The following is a 14,478-nucleotide window of genomic DNA, read 5'->3' on the forward strand; positions in this document are numbered from 1 at the left end:
AATAATTACAATTTTGAGAGTGTTTGTGTGTTTAAGTGTATGTGTGAGATATCTGTGTGTGTCTGTTCAACACATTTTTACTTACAAAAGTGCTTCCTGGAAATAGGGGGCTATTAACCTGACAATTTGTTTCCCCTGGTGAAACTCCTTGCATACCATCTGAAGACTGACAATTCAATCTGCCCTGCTCAAATAGAAAAGATTATGCTTTTTTTTTTTTTTTAGCTTAAAGGAGACCAGAATATCATAGAGACTTGGGGGGTGGGCTCTTTTTATTTGGGCTTGTAAGAAACCACCCAGAACACCCTAGCAACCACCTAGGAAAGCCCCAGCAACCCCCCCCAAACATCTCTTTTGCATGAGCAATTACCATTTTCTTCAGAAAATGGACTTACCTATCTAGTACTCTCTCCTCTATCTTTACAACACTATTGGTCAAGTGGATGTTTTATATTCCCATATATTTCCATTTGTTACACTTTTCATACCCTTTAAATCCACATGCCATGATCCTATGCCATCCTGGTCTTACCACTGTAGAGAAAACTCTCCCGTAGGAAAGTCCAAAGGGGTATTTGAGGGTGAAGTCATTGTTGTATGAGTTCTCTCCTCTGTTCTCTACAACAACTGTCACAGTAATGTCCAGCATGATCCCAATCTTTATAATTGTAGTTCTGAATAATAAAAAAATCCCATTAGCATAACACAGAAATTTCCATTTTTTTCTTCTTCTTTTTTTTTTTTATCTCCCTTGTTGGATATTTTATCTATGATAAATCTCTAAACATTTACTCAAATTTATGCCGGCTCAGATTCATATGAATTTCTTTCTTTTTTCAGAAAACAAATGAAGATATTTTGAAGGATGCATGATGTGTTATTGTGTATATAATGTAAGAAAATTTTGTCCAAAACTTTAAAGCTCCAAAAAGGTAATTCACTATAAATCTTGACATCCGTTCTAATTGGACTAGAGTGGTATGAAGGTGAGTAAATGATGAGAGAATGATCATTTTTGGTGAACTATTCCTTTAAGGCATTGATGCATGTACTACTAGAAATAGTTAGAATTGGTCAACTTTATAATTGTCAGTAAACATTAACTTACCCACTAAAGTTGAAGTCCACTTTGAGGTTGTCAACACAAAGGTTGTCTGAGCCACAGTTTATCTCATAATCTAACTGCAATATGAGGTCATATTTTAAAGATATGTAGTTGTTCTCATATAAATATGTGTCATACAAATGCTTTCACAGTAGGTCAACTACTATATATACTAGCATATCTTATAATGTGGCATCCCAGTGCTGGGAGGAGTAGCCCATAGCCAAGAGAGAAGGTCCCACCTAGGAGAAATTGTTAACCAATAGTACTTCCACATGCTCACCCTCCAAATGTGTCATCACCCACAGCTGAAGCCAATGATGAGCTAATTGAGATCCCCATAAAAGCTTGCACCCAACATTACTCCAGAGAAGATGTACCAATTGCTGGCTTGCCAACTACCGAAGAAGCAGAAGAAGAAGAAGAAGAAGAAGAAGAAGAAGAAGAAGAAGAAGAAGAAGAAGACGGCCCAGATGCTGGTCAGTCACTGAGGATCTAAAACTCTGTGGATATCCTGGTTCAGGAAAAACGTCTCGGTTTCTGTCGTAATGTCGATGTAGTGACTCACTTGAGAGCCTTGGTTACCTCTTATCTTTGAGAAACCTCTATTTGGAGACAGCGTTCCCTTTCTGCTGTCCATCAAAGCGGACAACTAGATGCTCAGAGAGTCTAAAGCTCTGCGTGCAATCCAAATAGGTGTGCAAAGCATGCACTGGACGCAGAAATGCTAAGGCTGGGTCTGCCTCCTCCCGGGGCAGCATTGCAGGTTCACTACCTGATCCCTGAATGGGGTAGTAGGAACCTTGGGCACATAGCCCGGTCGGGGTCTCAGGATGATGTGAGATTCTGCCGGATCGAACTCCAGGCAAGTGTCGCTGACAGAGAGCGCTTGCAGGTCCCCAACCCTCTTGATGGAAGTGAGCGTGATCAGGAGGGCCTTCTTTAAGGAGAGGGCCTTTAGTTCCAGCGGCTCAAATGGGGCTCCCCTAAGGCCCGAGAGGACAACGAAGAGATCCCATGAGGGGAACAAGCATGGCTTAGGAGGGTTCAGCCACCGGGTGCCTCTAAGGAACCTGATGATCAAGTCGTGCTTCCCTAACGACTTACCATCCACTGCATTGTGGTGAGCCGCTATGGCAGCTACATAAACCTTCAAGGTAGAGGGGGACAGCTGCCCCTCCAGCCTCTCCTGCAGGAATGAGGGCACTGACCCGACTGCAAAGCTCTGTGGGTTTTCAGATCGGGAAGAACACCAATTTAAGAATAAGCGCCACTTCAGAGCATAAATCTGCCTGGTAGAGGGATCTCTGGCTTGAGTGATCATGTCTACGATGGCTGGTGGTAGACCGTTTAGATCTTCCGCATCCCATCCAGGGGCCAGACGTGAAGGTTCCAAAGGTCTGGGCGAGTACCTGTACCTGAGAAAGAAGGTCCTTCCTCAGGGGAATTTGCCAGGGAGGTGCTGTCGCAAGGAGCGTGATATCCGAAAGTCAAGTTATAGTGGGCCAGTGGGGGCCACGAGAATGAATTGTTCCTCGACCTCGCACAGTACTTGCTGTGTATGCTCTTTAGAGTTGAGTGGAACAGCAGTGGGTTTTACTCAGCTCGCTGAAACACAACCGCTCTGCTCCGAAGAACAAATCTGTCTGAACAGATGCACGGTTCACTCCTTATGTCCGAGGGAGGGAAATGCAAATTCTGTTTGCCAATTCTCTTTGGCCTTTTCTCAAAGATAAGGGGTAACCCTTAGAGAGACCCCTAGTGTCACTACATTGACACAGCTTCGAGTGAATGACAGAAGCGGAACTTCAGTTTAAATTTCACACCCCTGCCTTTTTCCCACTCCCATGTTTTGGTCTAAAATACTTTTTTTAATGTGTTTTTTTTTTTGGTAAAACTACTCCCTCTGACTCTGGTCTTTTGTTGCAACTCATTCCTCTCTTTGCCTTGGGGTGCCACAATAAAATCTAAAGGATAGCACAGAAAAACAACTTTGTATACAACCATAAGAGTCATTGTTAAATGTAAGAGTTATTGTCTCTTATTATATACATCTCTCACATTGTGGATGGTAGTGTTCTTTATCCAAGGTAAGAGAACAGGCGGCAAGTTCCCCAGACTTTGGGAGGGCAGACCCTCAAAATTGAATGTTAATTCATTAAGCAACGGGCTCAGAAAATCCCCTGGACAAGCCTGCACAGATCAAAACAAGGTGATCAACTTCCTTTTTTTTGTAGCCAAGCATTGTTTCTCAATTCACTTTTAGCAGATGATTTTAAAAAGTACACTTTTGGGTATAGAGTAACAAAAACAAATATTGGTGTAAAGCACATTGGCATATACTGCATTAATTTGGTCCACAAAAAAAGCTCTAAAACAAGAATGTCCCTCCCCCTAATACTGCCAGACAAACAATATTAAGTAGTAAATTAGTGTTCATGAGACAAACTAAAGGCTATTGGCAAGTTGACTTTTATCAAGCCATTTCATAGAGACTTTCAGACAGCACCCTTTTGGTCAAGTAGTCAAGTGCACTGGCTTATCTTATGACCATTGCTCAAAGTGAATCATATGACATGGAAAGAGTTTTTGTTTTCACATTTCAATGATTAGTGTCTGAAGGGATAGCAATCTTTCACAAAAAAATTTAATAAAAAATACAATACAAAGTCAAAATTTGAAATTACTAATAAGCACATTTGGCAGTCAATACAACCTTTTATATATATATATATATATATATATATATATATATATATATATAAAAGGTTGTGTCAAGGTTATGTCATGTGCAAGTCTGAATTATTGTTATTCCAAAATGTTTTCTGCTATGTTTTTGCAGTAGAATGGAAAGGCCTCAATTGTACTGTAGCTCTAGAGATACACTTATCAATCAGACCAATGACAAAAGAAGGGTCAACAAACATTTTCTAAAGTCTCTGGTGCATCTATTTTGGTCTCTAGAAATTCCCTGGTTCCATTTCATTCTTAACGCACATAAATTTCAAATGGCTGGAAGAGAAATGTTTGATTGTTTGCTGTCTCAAAATGAGGCAATATGTCACTTACCTCTATGAGAAAAGAATGGTCTTGGCATACCTCTTCCAATGTAATCTTTACAACACCATTTATGACATGATTTTTGTCAAAGAAGTATGCTCGATGGTTATATCGCTTGGCATCCAGCTTTAACATATAGCTAATATTGGCAGCCAAATCTAGAAAAGAAATGTCTATGAATATATAAAGTTGTATAACATTGTATCAAAAGTTGTTTATTTTTTTTATTTTTTTAAAGGTCTGTTACTGTTGGGGGGGTGGGGGATGGGTGTTGGCACTTGCTATTACTATTCCATCACTGGAGGCTTGTCTATTGGCGCTCCAACCAAACCCACCCTCCCCCAGGTTGTTGGCGCCTATGACGCCGGCCTTGTTTGCCTATGCACAGTGAAGCAATTAAAGCATGCAGTCCATTACTTTATATTTCATTCACAGAAATTTGGGAAAACCTGTTATATCATGTTTGTATCCACTCATATTGAAGCACACTGTCAGGGTGTTTTCCAATGGCCTGGTGCAGTTTATTTCACTCAGTTTGGTTGGGATTTTGGATGGACTGTAGGTTACTTTCACATCCAAGGACACAATGGGTCTAGACCTGGTTGTTGTATATAAAAATACACTTATTTAAAGTTCCAATACATAAGGAGTGCTTTGTTGTCATTGATTAGAAGTAGTCACTGATTATAAGTTTAAAAATTATATTTTGTAAAGGTGATGTGTGCAATGGCTGTGCCACTTGTGACACACAATCAATATAAAAAATAAACAAACTTTAAAGCGATTTATCACAGTTTCAGTGTTGGTGTAGATTCTGTGTTCCCTTTTCAAAAAGCTACACTTCTGATGCTGCGCTGGAAAAACGCTTTGGGAACAGCTTTAGGTGTGACCAGCTGTAAATATGTGTGCAACACGTCAATGAAAATTGACCGTAATTTATAGCCTCTGCCGGTGTAATCACTGGATGCACCTGCAGCAGGGCTATAAATAAATGAGTCAGATCTTTTTTCTTCAGATCACTCTGTGTATGTGTGTTTCACGAGCCTGTCAGAACTTTCCTCTGTTAGGAGTTAGAATTTGTTAGGCAGTGCACATAAACCTTTCTCTTTCTCTTTTCTTTAAAAAAGAAGAAAAAGAATGACTGATAAACAAACAAGCAGTGTGTTCTAATGTTTACGTTCTATGGCAGAAACTGACACACACCAGTGTTGTTTTGTGTGTTTGGGGGGAAGAGCATGCTGCTCTTGCGTTGCGGCAGAGCGGGTGCAGGCATTGCGATCTGTTTACAGTCAAAATGCTTCACACTTGTCTCGCTTACTTTCAAGAGCCAGCGGCCACTTTTTCGGTTCCATGAGGCAAAGAGTCATGAGGAAGCCTTCAGGCAATTCCTTCCTCGCCACACTCAGGGGGAGGGGCCGTCGGCCACCCAGCCCCACCCCGGTCCTTCTAGATGGGAGGCTCAAAGTGTGGCAAATCGTGCTCCCCCTCATAAAGACTGGGGTCCGGTTCGTTGCTCTCAGCAGCCCCCAAAGCCAGACCTCAGGGCAGTTATTTCTAAAAGGAAAAAACCCTGACGGTTTTGCGCCCAGCCTTGTGGGCCTAGCCCCCCTCTGGACAGGGTGCGTGTATCATCCACTTCGGCCCTCCCGGAACCTCCACAAAACCTCTCCATTCCCGCCGCCTCTGGTGTTTTAGGAGTTAGAGGCTTCCAATGAAAAGTTGGGTGTACCGTTGCTTCCTGCCTTAGTCCAGGACGCGGAACACTCGACATCCCCTCAACAGGAAGTGTCGAAATTAATACCCATCTCAGAGAACCTGGCAGCGTGGAAACTTCTGCCAGGTATTTTTTTAGTTTTTTTTATTGAACAAAACACAAATTAACAAGACATAACAGCTTATACAAGTAAGGGACCAGTGAAATACATACATATATATATACACATAACAAAACACACAAAAAAGAAAAAAAACTTAATTATAGCTGTATAGATATAGTAGTGTCTAAATGTGTTTTGATAAGTTTAAGGTCTAGGTTAATTTAATGTCATATAATAGTATTCGTTATTATTAATAAAAAAAAATTCTGGTGATGTTGGTGAGATAGAGAAAGAGAAAGATAGATTTAAACTTTGATATGGAACAATCAGTTATAATAATAATATTAATAGTTGTATTAGTAGTAGTATAATACTAGTAATAATAATAACAATAATAGTAGTAGTAGTGGTAGCAGTAATAATAATAATAATAATAAAAACAATAATAGCAGTAGTAGTAGTGATAATAATAATATAATCTCAGCTTTATGAAATTTTAGACTAGTCAATAAAATGATTGCCGATATACAAAACTCTCTAGGTCTGGGAGCCGCTCCACCACTGCCAGCGAGCGCATCCAACAGACCCGCCCGACACAGACACCAACCCCAACTATAATCCCCACGGCCCCCCCTCCCCTGCCGCCGGCAATCCCATACCAGCGGTTAAGCTTCTGTGCGCCGCTGTGTCTTCCTCCACAAAGGATACTGGGGCACCACGACAGGCACCTCCAAATCAAGCTCACCTGGTCTGGTTGTGACCCGGCAGATGACCAGAAATCATTGTTTGGTTTGCATTTTGGTTTTCAATCTTTTGCTGGAATTGTGGTGTGCACCAGTTGTCTCCACAGCCAGAGACACCACATCCAACCCAGATAGCACTCCGACACAGTCAAGTTAAAATAAGAGAAAGGACCGCCGGCAGATGCGGCAAAGGGAGGGGCCAGGCAAAAAAAAATTCGCTCAGACAATGCCTATGCCGACAAGATGTGCTAAACACACCTTCCGACAGTACTAGAGCAGCCCCCAGACCCAGACAGCTAATATAGTATATAAGTTATGAGTGTATAAATAGAATGTTTTTGGAATTGGGTTTTATAAGGGAGACAGGTGGGAGGGATGATTGATTGTTCTATACTAACATAACTATCAGTACTACCACCAATACTACCCCATCAACAATAACAATAATAGCATTAACTATACCAATTACATGCATAATTAACATGCAAAGAAAATAAATGAAATATATTATAGCATATAAACCTATTTTTTTCCCTGTCCATTTATTAGAGCAAAGTATGAAAATACTTTTAACAAAATAAATATGAGATAAACAAACCAATAAACCAAAAACAAACAAAACAGATATTGCATGATATTATGTGAAGTGTAGGTGTGAGAAAAAAAAAAGAAAAGAAAAAAAATTCTGTAGTTTTATAGATATGTGTTTGTAACAAAAATAGGAAATAAACATTATTGTTATATATTAATAGGTTATAAATATAATTATGATATGATAATACTGTCATAGTAATTAGAAAATGTGTATTAAATCAACTAAATTATTGACAAAATTATGGAAATATCTTTATACAATGACATTGATGATAATGCTGACTATAGTTATAATAATATTGAAAGTAATGAAATAGTATTAACAATCATAGTGGTAATAATAGAGATGATATTAATGATGATAGTGCTATAAATAATAATATGAACAATATATAATATCACACACACACACACACACACACACACACACACACACACATATATATATATATGCATATACATGCAGATACCATACACTGCTCACATCTGTATATATACACGGATAAAACCACAAATATATAAATATTTCTTAAATATTTTTATCCTTTCCCCTTCTTTCTTTTTTTTTATTGGTCTGTAAATATATGATTGGGAGAGTGTGTGGGTCTGGTTCCAGGTGTTTGATATAGATTCAAATAAATAAAAAATGGGCTCCAGATGTCAATAAATGTAAGTATATTCTTCTTGTGGGTGAATGTTATTTTTTCTAATGTGATGTATTCTGTAAGAAGATTGGTCCAATGATTGATATGTATAGATTTTTTTGATTTCCAGTTTAACAGAATTATTTTCTTGGCAATAGTTAGAGAGATGAGGAATGGGTTTTTATATTTGGTTGGAAGATTATCGACTTCTATGGTGTTACCGAGTAAACAGAGTGATGGCGATGGAGGGATTCTACAGCCCATAATAGTGGAACGTTTATCAGTCACTGCTATCCAATAGGAATAAACTGGTTGACAAGTCCAGGTGGCATGTAAATAATCGTCAGTGCTACCCAAAGTGCATTGTGAGCAGGTGTCTGTGTCACTTAAACCCATTTTAAACTTTCTTTTTTGGGTGATGTGGGTCCTATGAATAATCTTGTATCGTATGAGTTGTAAATTTGTATTGTTAGTCATAGAGAAAGTGTTGTTACAAATTTCTTTCCAGAGTTAGGGGTTGGAGGAGAGCGCTAAATCATTTTCCCATTTGATTATTGGTAGTGTTATAGTTACATCAGTATGTGATATTAGTTTATAGAGTTTGGAGATACATTTTTTTAAATTAGTGATTTTCATTATTTCTTCCATTAACTGAGAAGGGTGTAATGGGTTATTGGTTATATTAATCTTTGATTTAATTATGGATTTTATTTGTTGATACTGCAGAAACTGTCCCCTCCCTAGACTGTATTTCTGTACTAGTGTGTTCAATTATATGAATTGGTTGTTTCGGAATAAATGATGGAGGTGAGTGATTCCTTTGTGCTGCCATGATGGGAAGTGGACAGGAATATTGTATAGTTGAAAATCAGGATTGTGCCAGATTGGGGTGTATCTACATGGAGTTAGTGGTGATTTATTAGTTTACTTTCCCCCAGGCTGTCAGAGTTGAAGCGATTGTAATATTTTTAAAGTAGTTAATTTTTTTACTGAGATTGGTAGGAAGGCAAGGTCTTCTAATTCTATCCATTAGTTATTAAAATTGTTTTTATGAATCCATTTCACTAAATATTGGAGCTGGTTTGCTAAAAATAAATTTTGAAAGTTTAGCGCATCTAGGCCACCTTGTGATTTTGTCTTTTGTAGTTTTGCTAGAGATATTTTAGGTGTCTTATTTTTCCAGTAAAATTGAGAGGTTAATGAGTCCAGTGATTTAAACCATTTATCTGTAGGTGTTGTTGGAAGCATTGAGAACAGATAGTTAGTTTGTGGTAAAGTTTTCATTTTAACTGTAGCAATGCAACCAATGAGTGAGAGTGGAAGATTAGTCCATCGTTTAAAATCATCTTCTATCCTTTTTAGAAGAGGGGTATAATTGAGGTTAAACAACTCTGACAGCCTGGGGGAAATGTTGATACCTAAACATGTAATGTTTCCAGTGCGGAGTGGGAGTGGAGAGTTATGAGCTATAGCGTCCCATGCATCTTCAGAAAGGGTCGATTTATTCCAGTTTATTGTGTAATCTGAAATTTTGGAGAACATGTTAATCATTTTGAAGGTTTCCTGTAGTGAACTGTGGGGGTCCTGTAAACACAGTAATAAGTCATCTGCATAAAGACAAATTTGATGTTGTGTATTGCTATCTTGTATTCCTTTGATTTTATTATTTTGTTGTATTGCTGCAGCAAGTGGTTCTATAAAAATTGCAAACAAAGCAGGAGAGAGTGGGCATCCTTGTCTGGTCCCCCAGTGTAGTGTGAAATTTTGTGATGTGACCCCATTTGTGGTTATTGTGGCCCTGGGTGATGCATATAATATTTTTATAAAGTGGATGAGTGACTCTCCTAAACCAAATCTATGTAGGGTGCTGACTAGAAACATCCAATTTACTTTATCAAATGCTTTTTCAGTGTCTAATGATGCAATTATAGTTCTGGTTTGTTTTTGTTGGTCAAGACTAATTAAGTTGAATAATCTACGGACATTATCTGAAGCATTCCTGTTTTTAATAAAACCTGTTTGATCATAGTGAATTAACATCGGAATAACTGTTTCTATTCTAGTAGCTAGAGCTTTGGTAATCTGCCAGGTATTTCTATGTGGGTCCTAAGAACAGTAGAAAATGGCTACAGAATAAAATTTACTCGCCGCCCTCCGTGTTTCAACGGCGTGGTCCCCGCCACCGTAAAACGTCTAGGTTACGTATGTAACCCCCGTTCCCCGATGGAGGGAACGAGACATTGTGTCAGAGAAGCGACACTAGGGGTCTCTCTTGAGTGCCGATATTCACCTCTGGACTATGAAAAAAGGCCAATGAGAGTTGGCAACCAGTATTTGCATGTCCCGCCCCCGGACATACGGGTATTTAAGCGGCGCAAATACGGGAGTTCATTCAGGATTTTTCTGAGGAGCCGGAAATGGTCCGGCCACAACAGTGGCTCGGCTCAGCGACGTGGCAGGGGAGACACAACGTCTCGTTCCCTCCATCGGGGAACGGGGGTTACATACGTAACCTAGACGTTCCCCTTCTGTCGCTCTCTCCACGTTGTGTCAGAGAAGCGACACTAGGGGTCCACTTATAAAAGTGCCATGCGCTGAGCCGTGTACGTGAACTGCTGATACAGGAGCGAGCAGGTATTCTTACGTGCAGGATGACCAACTGTATCAGGCTGCACGTACCCTTCACCAATGCCCCATTTAAGCCATCAGGATTCCTTATCGTTACCCTGGAGGGGGGAACAAGGTGCTGGCCGCCAACCTGGGAACAGGCCAAGCCTGGCCGGGCCTCTTTTCTCTCTATGTTTCTCGCATAGAGCAACTAAGGCCGGGGCCCTTACACGCATTGAGGGAAGGGGGTCTTAGCCCTTATTCAGGGTGGAGAAGACCCTGCGGAGGCCACGCCTACCCGAGAGGGGAGGCAAGTTTAAGTGGCAAAACCATCAGAGGCCTGCTTAGGGCCAATGTGGAAAAGTTGGTGCGGTGGTGGATCCAGCCTCATAGAGGGGGGAACATACAGCACGGCAACCGAGGCAGCCATGACTGCCTAAGGGAAACACGGGAGTCCGCTCGCCAGAGGGGACAGAACCGTGGTGTTACACACAGGGGGAGTCCGAAGGAGGCCTTACCTGTGGAGCACCTATACCAGTACAGGGTAGCTTGCGGTACCCGCAGTGGCTTGGGTCGGCGAGTTCCTCCGCTGAACTGCGACCCACGAGGGCTAGGGAGGATTCAACCAGTGTCCCAAACCTGAGATCTCCTGGGAATGAAGGCGCACTGTTTCCCCTGGTTAGGGGGAAGGGCGCTAGGTGCAAGCGATTCACCCGGTCAGATCGTGGGCATGCTACCGAGTTCTACGGGCTCGGTACCTGAGAAAACACAGGACGATACTGACTCAACTCGGAGATTGTAGAATCTCGCAAAAGTGTTAGGTGTTGCCCAGCCCGCTGCTCTACAAATGTCTGCTAGGGCAGTGCCCCTAGCCAGTGCCCATGAGGACGCGACACTCCTGGTGGAACCCGCAAGGGGGGGGGCACGGCCTGGGTGTGATAAGCCAGGGAAATGGCGTCGACAACCCAGTGGGCGAGTCTCTGCTTGGAGACAGCGTTCCCTTTCTGCTGTCCCCTAAAGCAGACGAAGAGCTGCTCAGAGCGTCTGGTGCTCTGTGTGCGGTCCAGATAAATACGTAAAGCACGTACTGGACACAGCAGTGAAAGGGCTGGGTCTGCCTCCTCCCGGGGCAGCGCTTGCAGGTTCACCACCTGATCCCTGAAGGGTGTGGTAGGAACCTTGGGCGCATAGCCCGGTCGCGGTCTTAGGATCACGAAAGTATCTGCCGAACCGAACTCCAGGCAAGCGTCGCTAACAGAGAACGCATGCAGGTCCCCGACCCTCTTGATGGAAGCGAGTGCGATCAGCAGGGCAGTCTTGAGAGAGAGGGCCCTGAGTCCAGCTGAGTCAAGTGGCTCGAAGGGGGGTCTCTGGAGTCCCGTAAGGACGACCGAGAGATCCCAGGAGGGGAACAGGTTAGGCCGGGAGGGAGTTATCCTCCGGGCACCTTTTAGGAACCTGACGATTAAGTCGTGCTTACCAAGAGACTTGCCGTCTACCGTGTCAGTGGTGGGCCGCGATAGCGGCGACATACACCTTGAGGGTGGAGGGGACAGCCTCCTCTCCAGCCTCTCCTGAAGAAACACGAGCACTGACCTAACTGCGCACTTCTGCGGGTCTTCGGCTCGGGAAGAACACCAGTCCGCGAACAGACGCCACTTTAGAGCATAGGGATGCCTGGTAGAGGGGGCTCTGGCTTGATTGATTGTATCTATGACGGTCGGTGGTAGGCCGGCTAGATCTTCCGCATCCCGTCCAAGGGCCAGACGTGGAGGTTCCAGAGGTCTGGGTGCGGGTGCCAGAGCGTGCACCGTCCCTGAGAAAGAAGGTCCTTCCTCAGGGGAATTCGCCAGGGAGGGGCTGTCGTGAGGAGCGTGAGGTCCGAAAAACAAGTCCTTGCATAGCACCTGTGCAAGAAGGCTCACTGGGGGAAATGCGTACTTGCGCAGCCCAGCCGGCCAGCTGTGTGCCAACGCGTCTGCCCCGAGGGGAGCCTCTGTCCGGGCATACCAGATCGGGCAGTGGGAGGTTTCTTGGGAGGCAAACAGGTCTACCTGAGCCTTGCCGAACCGGTCCCAAATCAGCTGGACCGACTGGGGGTGGAGCCTCCACTCTCCGCCAGGCAAGCTTTGTCTTGACAGCGCGTCCGCTATCACATTGAGGTTGCCGGGGATGTGAGTTGCGCGCAGTGACTCCAGTCGCTGCTGACTCCAAAGGAGGAGACGACGGGCGAGCTGTGACATGTGGAGGGAGCGTACTCCGCCTTGGCGGTTTATGTAGGCTACGACCGTGGTGCTGTCTGTCCTGACTAGAATGTGTTTGTTCCGAATTAACGAAAGAAACTTATGCAGGGCCAGAAAAACAGTCAGCAGCTCTAGGCAGTTGATGTACCAGCGCAGCGGGCCTCGGTTCCACCGGCCTGCGGCTGCGTGCCCGTTGCACACGGCGCCCCAACCCAGTTTGGAGGCGTCGGTTGTGACCAGAACACATCGGGACACCTGCTGCAAGGGTACTCCTGCCCTTAGAAAGTAGAGGTCTGTCCAGGGTTTGAAGGTTTGGCGGCAGGCAGAGGTAACTTTTACGTTTTGCGTGCCGTGGCGCCATGCTCGTCTCGGGACTCGAGTCCGGAGCCAGTGCTGAAGTGGTCTCATATGCATCAACCCCAGCGGCGCGGCCGCCACGGAGGATGCCATATGCCCCAGGAGCTGTTGGAAACGTTTTAGCGGGACCACGGCGCCTGGCTTGAAGGAAGCGAGGCATTTCAGCACTGACTGAGCACGCTCGTTGGAGAGACGTGCTGTCATTGGGACTGAGTCTAACTCCAGACCGAGAAAAGAGATGCTCTGGACCGGGGAGAGCTTGCTCTTTTCCCAGTTGACCTGAAGCCCCAAACGGCTGAGGTGGCTGAGCACCTGGTCTCTGTGTGCGCATGGTAACTCTCGGGAGTGGGCCAGTATGAGCCAGTCATCGAGGTAATTGAGTATGCGTATGCCGGCTTCTCGGAGCGGGGCAAGAGCTGCCTCTGCGACTTTCGTGAAGACGCGAGGGGACAGAGACAGGCCGAAGGGGAGGACTTTGTACTGATACGCCTGGCCGTCGAACGCGAACCTTAGGAAGGGTTGATGTCGAGGGCGAATTGAGACGTGGAAGTACGTGTCCTTCAGGTCTACCGCTGCGAACCAATCTAGATGCCGGACGCCAGATAGAATTTGTTTCTGGGTGAGCATTTTGAACGGGAGTTTGGACAAGGTCCGATTGAAAACTCGCAGGTCCAAGATCGGTCGTAAGCCGCCGCCTTTCTTGGGTACAACGAAGTTCTTCAGCTCTTCATGCACGTCCGGGAAGGAATCCGGGGCGCGGCTGTGAGCGGCGCACTTGCCCGCGGAACCAATTAAGCCCGGGGAAGCATAGGGGACCTTCTTGCGTCAGGCTCAGACTGGGCGGAGACCCGAAGGTGGCGGCCCAGGCGAATTATCCGCATCCGACGCCGCTGTTACGCTCTCCGATGCAGCGGTGATGTCATCATCCAATGCTGGGGAGCTCGAGGGACCGGACGGTAGGCTGTTAAGCGGACCGCACTAATCCCGAGCTCGGGGGAAGCAGGCAAGCGTGCCGGGGAGGTGGGAGGTTTTCGAGGGGATTTACCCGGCGAAAGCGTCCCGTTATTCTCCCAAGATCATTCTCCATCGCCCGCGGCGCCTGCCTCAATCCCGAGCGGCTGAAGCAGCTTTTTCTCACTACAAGAGAAAGCAGAGATCGCAACGCTGCCACGGTTATGTTCTCAAACTGAAAACATAACCCATTGGAGAGATTGCTCATCCCGAGCTCGGACGGAAACAAGCAAGCGTGCCGGGGAGGCGGGGGGTTTCGAGGGGGTTCACCCGGCGAAACGGAGCCCGTCACTGTCC

At 44.5% G+C, this 14,478-nt stretch overlaps 1 protein-coding gene across 1 annotated transcript in view; it reads right to left on the reverse strand.

The window, feature by feature from the left end:
- LOC127627237 (uncharacterized) overlaps positions 1 to 14,478 on the reverse strand; it is a 94,772-nt gene that overhangs the window by 53,981 nt on the left and 26,313 nt on the right. Inside the window, exons 16-21 of the mRNA XM_052103579.1 lie at positions 4,615 to 4,763; positions 4,175 to 4,323; positions 3,167 to 3,298; positions 1,109 to 1,182; positions 533 to 674; positions 86 to 184 (exon numbers count right to left, since the gene is read on the reverse strand). Of these exons, the coding sequence (XP_051959539.1) occupies positions 86 to 184; positions 533 to 674; positions 1,109 to 1,182; positions 3,167 to 3,298; positions 4,175 to 4,323; positions 4,615 to 4,763 (745 nt within the window). The remainder of the gene's footprint in view (positions 1 to 85; positions 185 to 532; positions 675 to 1,108; positions 1,183 to 3,166; positions 3,299 to 4,174; positions 4,324 to 4,614; positions 4,764 to 14,478) is intronic.

This window comes from Xyrauchen texanus, chromosome 33, assembly GCF_025860055.1.
Source record: "Xyrauchen texanus isolate HMW12.3.18 chromosome 33, RBS_HiC_50CHRs, whole genome shotgun sequence".
NCBI classification, from domain to species: Eukaryota; Metazoa; Chordata; class Actinopteri; order Cypriniformes; family Catostomidae; genus Xyrauchen; species Xyrauchen texanus.